Source organism: Carlito syrichta, unplaced genomic scaffold, assembly GCF_000164805.1.
Source record: "Carlito syrichta isolate Samal-C Ts95f unplaced genomic scaffold, Tarsius_syrichta-2.0.1 Scaffold312570, whole genome shotgun sequence".
Taxonomy (NCBI): Eukaryota; Metazoa; Chordata; class Mammalia; order Primates; family Tarsiidae; genus Carlito; species Carlito syrichta.
The window spans coordinates 305,842-311,804 of NW_007256666.1; the positions used below are offsets into that span (position 1 = coordinate 305,842).

At 43.6% G+C, this 5,963-nt stretch overlaps 1 protein-coding gene across 1 annotated transcript in view; it reads left to right on the forward strand.

Moving 5' to 3' along the window:
• Window positions 1-293: 293 nt before the first annotated feature.
• UBR1 (ubiquitin protein ligase E3 component n-recognin 1) overlaps window positions 294-5,963 on the forward strand; it is a 144,870-nt gene continuing 139,200 nt past the window's right edge. The window contains exon 1 of the mRNA XM_008069944.1: window positions 294-458. Within this exon, the coding sequence (XP_008068135.1) occupies window positions 378-458 (81 nt within the window). The 5' untranslated portion in view covers window positions 294-377. The remainder of the gene's footprint in view (window positions 459-5,963) is intronic.

Below are 5,963 nucleotides of genomic sequence, written 5' to 3' on the forward strand. Positions count from 1 at the left end.
AAACACTCCCCAGGCAAACAGCTGGCCAGCCAGGACAGGCTCTGGCTTAGCCCCTGGCAGTTTTCTTCCTTTCATAACGGACGCTGGATTCGTTTTTTACCTCGTAGATGCAACCGTTCCCAGCGCCAAATCCAGACATACAACCACTCAGCCACCAAGCACTACGCCTAACACAGTGGAGGATAAAAAAAATCTCTAGCCTCCTCAGGTCGTGACGCCTGCTTCCGGGAAGCGAACCGGAAGCCGCTCCTCGATTCTGCGTCAAACCCGACTTCAGGGGCCGTCGTAAAAGTGTCGTCCCTTGTCTCCGACCGGCCACAGGTTTCCGCTTGCCTCCGGCCGGGGGTCGAGAACTGCAGGCGTCAGTTTCCCTCAAGATGGCGGACGAGGAGGTTGGGGGTGCGGAGAGGATGGAAGTCAACACTGAGTTGCCCCAGACCCCTCAGCGACTGGCATCTGTAAGTCCCAGTAGGCAAGTCCTTTTGTCCTCCCCCCAGCCCCTCCCTAGCGCCAGGAGGATGCGTGGCTTCACCCCTTATGGCGGCTCTGGGGAGGGGAGTTATCTAGATTGATCTGGAAGGAAGCCGCCGAATAAAAAGTTAGTCATAACCCACATTTCTACTAGCTAAGTCTGCGGAATATAATGATTGTTATTTATTAGTGTTGACGAGCTCAAGCATGTATGTCCCTATCCTGAGAAAGAAAGAACTGGTGGTGTTACTGTGTGGTTTGATGTGGGGGCTGAGGTGGGGTTGGAGGAAGAGCCATTTTTCGATAGACGCAGTGCTAACCTCGCTTGATAGGAATTCAGGACGCGGCACCTGGAACTGTATTGCATAGCTGGGAATGCTGTCACTGTCAAGTCATGTCAAGATGTAAAGTGTAGGAATTGTCCTTCGATATAGCGTCTTGAGAACCCCAGCCCTAGTCCTCAATGGAAAAACCCCTCATCTGTCACTTTCTTAAAGGCGATGAAGGGATTCCTGAACATTTCAAGTCGCAGCAATGCCATATTAATTAATATTGGAACCTATACTTTGCTCTTATATTTGGATAGAACGGGAAGGCAGAGGTAGTGAGCAAATTTGAGTCAATAGTCTAGTCTAGCTACACGGAGAAAGCTGACTGAGGAAGATAGGTAGGGAGCAATGTTAGAGAATGTTCTGGATGCCCCTGGGCATCCAGTGGAGAGATATATAGAAAATATTCAAATATATATCACTGCGTGATGTTTTACTAGTTTGTTTTTCCAGCAGCATGTACAGAAGTAAGATATACACCTTTTTCTGAAGTTTCTTTGGTTTGTAGTTTAATAAAAACATTCTTGAAGTATTTTAACCCTGCATACGCTTGAGTATTGATTTATAAGAGAACAGTGAGCTACAGAATGAGTCAACTTCAGGGACTAGAAAGACTGGCTAAGCGATAGAAAGGTAGGGAGGGAGTTGGAATAAGCGTTTGACCACTGACTTTGTCAATGCTTGCAGTCTTCCTCCACCCCAAATAGCATTCCCGGCTCACTTCAACTACTGCAAGTGAAGGAGGAATCATCTATTTGAGATGATAAGGAATGAGGATGTGGGACAAGTTTAGAATCAACTGAAATATCTTGTCTTAATGGTAGCCTGTGCGTTTTACATGTTAGAAGTGGAGAAATTGTGTGCTATGGTCAGAAGAGTTGTAGTTTTGTATCCGAAGAGGACTAATATTTATTTAAAGCTTTGATATAGGCAACCCCCTCTGGTTCTCTCCCGCTGTGGGAGCTTTTCTGTCCTCTCAATATATCCTGCTTTCAACAAAAAAAGAAGCTTGATATATTAATTCCTTTCAGATGGTACACTGAAACTTTGTCATTCTGACCCCACTAATTTGGAATTGGAGATAATGGTACAGGAATTGAACTAGAATTTATGTGACAATTCTTTACTCGTTTGTTTTTTGCATGTTACCCACTAGCAACTCTTTACCTGTTACTTCAGGAAATATTATTAGATTTCTTTGGGCAAGGCTTTGGGTTTTACTAAGTAGTAGGTATATTGTGTAATATAATCTCAGGGAACTTATACTCTAGTGACTCAGATAGTACAGTGCTCAAATAATTTAGGTTTAAGATAGAGGAATCTAAGTAGATGACTGGTGATCCTCATAACCACTTTTTTGGCTTGGACTTTATGTACTGAAGATCCTACCTTTCTTTTCTTTTTAAAGACGTTATCTTCAGTTTTATACTGGCTGTGGAATAAGATACTGGTTTCCCAGTTTACTATTTATTTGCTGTTAAGCAATACAAGCTCTGTTTTTCCCCCACTTAAATGATTTGTTTTGTTTGTTTGTTTGGTTTGAGTTGGAGTCTCACTCCATTGCCCAGGCTGGAGTGCAGTGGGACACTCATGGCCACCCCAGCGTCGACCTGCTGGGCTCTGGAGATCCTTCCACCTCAGCCTTCCAAGTAGCCGGAACTACAGGCACATGCTACCACACCTAGCTAATTTTTGATTTATTGTAGAGAAGAAGTCTCACCAAGTTGCCCGGGCTGGTCTCAAACCAGCGGGCTCAGTAAATCCATTCACCTTTGCCTCCCAAAGTGCTGGGATTACAGGCTGAACCACCAAGCCTGGCCAGTGATTTGTATTTTAAGTCGCCATTGGAGGCAGGGGAAAAACAAAGATAAATAATATAGGACATTTACAGAAGTTTAAGAAATCTTACTAGTTTCATTAGAGTCTTATTTCTGGTTATAGCTGATGTCCTTAAATCAAACTTCCTTCTTAGACTGCAGGTCATTTTTCTGTCATACTGCTGTCACAGGCACAAAACCTGTCATATTCCTAACATTATCTAACATGCAATTAGAGTGAAATAATAGGTATGAATTATTGGACATTTATAAAAAACCATTGCTTAAGAATCACCAGGGGAACTGATTCTGTAAGTGTGGGTGAATTCCAAGAATCTGCATTTTCACAAGCATGCCCTGCTGATTCTGAAATCCTGGTTTATGGATCACACTTTGAGTAACACTTAGCTAGATATTTGGAAGTTATCGGTATAAAATTGACGGTTGAGGTTGTAGAAATGGATAAAATCTTTGAGGAGGAAAGTGTGTGTGTGTGTGTGTGTGTGTGTGTGTGTGTGTGTGTGTGTGTGTGTATGCGCATGCGCATGCATGCAGATACAAAAAAGGGAGAGAAAGAAAAACAATAAATTAGAGTAGAAATGACAGAATTTTAGGGTAGAAGATGGAAGAAGAAGAACTAGGTAAAGGACCTGGAAACAGGACAGACAAGCAGATAGGAGGTAAGAGTAGCATAGTGCATGGGGTAGAGTATCGAAGAAAGGGTGATTTATTAGGTCCATGATGATGAGAACTGAGAAAAATTGGGAATCCAGAGAGTATGTGGGGTGGTCTGCCAGAATTTCTGTCTTCTGTCTTCTTTGACTAGATTTTCTTCCTTAAGTCCATCTCAGAAGATATTTCTTGGCATGGTATTAAGCTCTTTTCTTTTGCCTGTCTGTGCCCTCTGCCTAGGTGATTTCATTCAGTTCTGTGGCTTTAAATACCATCTGTATGTGTTCATTTCCCAGATTTATATCTGTATGTCATCTCACTTCTCAACTCCAGAATCATAAATCCAACTGCCTACTTGACATCTCCACTTGGATGCCTGATTGGTGTTTCAAACAGGAGGAGCAGTTAGGAAATTACTGCTGTAACTACTACCCAGTAGTAGCTTGCACTACAGATATTTATCACTGGCAATAGAAATGAATGAATTTGAGACAGTATGGAAGAATCAGAAAGACTTGCTGATAGATTAGGCATGAGGGAAAAGAGAAGAAAGAGATGACATCTGGATCCCCAGTTTGTGACTTAAGCATTTGTGGCAGTAGTTGTGTCATATATTGGGAAAAATGAACAGATTTTAGGAGGGAGAAAGAGGAAGGCAGATCAAGAGTTTTGTTACCCCTGTCTCAGTAGATGACAAACCAAAATAGCTCTTGAACACAAATAACTCTCTGTGTCTCTACTTCCCTTATGTAGTCTAAGCCACCATCTATTGCCGGGGCAACTGCAGTGACTTTTTTTTTGTTTTGAGTCTCACTCTCTCACCCAGGCTGGAGTGCGGTGGCATGATCATGGCTACCTATAGCCTTAACCTCCTGGGCTCAGGTGATCCTTCGTCTTAGCCTCCGGAGTAGCTGGGACTGCAGGTATGCTGTACCATGCCTGACTACTTTGTAAGTTTTTTTTGTAGAGACAAGGCCTCATTATGTTGCCTAGGCTGGTCTCAAACTCGTGGGCTCAAGCAATCCTCCCACTTCAGCCTCCTGAATTACTGGGATTACAGGCATGAGCCATTCACTGCACCTGGCCTGTGGTGACTTCTTACCTAGTCTCTTTGCTTCCACTTTTGCCCTCTTTCAGTCCATTTTCCATGGAAAAATCAGAATAATCTTTTTTTAAGATACAGTCGGATCATGTTGGTCTCTACCTAAATCGTCAGTGGCTTTCCAGTTTAACTTTATTATAAGCCCTTCAAGACTTTGCTTGTGCCGGGCTCGGTGGCTCAGTCTGTAATCCCAGCACTTTGGGAGGCTAAGGTGAGTGGATTGCCTGAGACCGCGGGTTCAAGACCCACTTAGGCAACTTGGCAAGACCTCATCTCTACAATAAATTAAAAATTAGCTGGGCGTGGTAGTACACGCCTGTAGTTCCAGCTACTTGGAAGGCTGAGGCGGAAGGATCACCGGAACCCAGCAGGTTGAGGCTGCGGTGGCCGGGAGCGGCCACTGCACTCCAGTCTGGGCGACAGAGTGAGACTCCAACTCAAAAAAAAAAAAAGACTTTGCTTGGTCCAGCCCCTACATGTCCACCCCATTTCCTGTTACTTTCTCCTCACTCACTTTTTGCCAACCTGACCTGTTAGTTTTTAGAACAAGCCCAAGCTGTATCTTGCTTCAGGGCCTATGCCTCTTTGCTTGATGTCTACTTTTCCTAGAGATTTTTCTTCTGCTTTTCCTTGATACCTACCCTGTCTAAAAGATGAGCTCCTCTTATTTTTTATTTTTATTTTTTTGGAGTGAGGGTCTTGCTCTGTCACCCAGCCTGAATGGAGTGCAGTGGTGAGATCATGGCTTACTGAAGCCTTGACCTCCTAGGCTCAAGCAATTCTCCTGCCTCAGCCTCCCAAGTAGCTAGGACCACAGGTGCATGCCACCATGCCCAGCTAATTTTTAAAATTTTTTTGTAGAGATGGTGTCTCACTGTGTTGGGAGGCTAGTCACACCTGGACTTAACATTTCTCCCACCTTGGCCTCCTGAAGTGGTAGGGAGCCACTGCGCTCAGCTCTCTTATTCTCTTTCAAAGCACCCTATTCATTTCTTCCAGTGCATCTATTGACATCTGTAATACAGCATTGTGTTTGTTTCTTATGAAATGTCTGTCTCTTCCTCCAGAGTGTAAGTTCCATGAAGGGAAGGATCATGTGTGACTAGTTCATTGGTGTATATTGGTATGTGCTTGATACAGAAGATACATGAATGAATGAATATTAAATGAATGAATGAATAACTGATAATTGACGTCCTGAGGATTTATTTTAGCAAGATTGGTAGTGATTGGAGGATGGAGGTTGTGGATGGAGGAAGGAAGGAGAGAATGAAGAGGCATATTAGTGTAGTGGCTAACCTTGGAATCCAGGCTGAATAGTGAGGTAAGAAAAGCCAAAACAGGAACTCTGGGGAGAATTGGTGGGATTTGAGGCATTAAAGATCATGAGGCTGACACAGAAGGACTGAATGTTGTGGTCAGAAAGGGGAATTTTAGAGTTTGAGAACAAAAGGTGGGGGAAATATCTGGTTTCTGTGATGGTAAAGCCAGATTAAATGCACCTCTTATATATTTCTTTTTTTTTTGAGTTGGAGTCTCACTCTGTTGCCCCGACTGGAGTGCAGTGGCTGC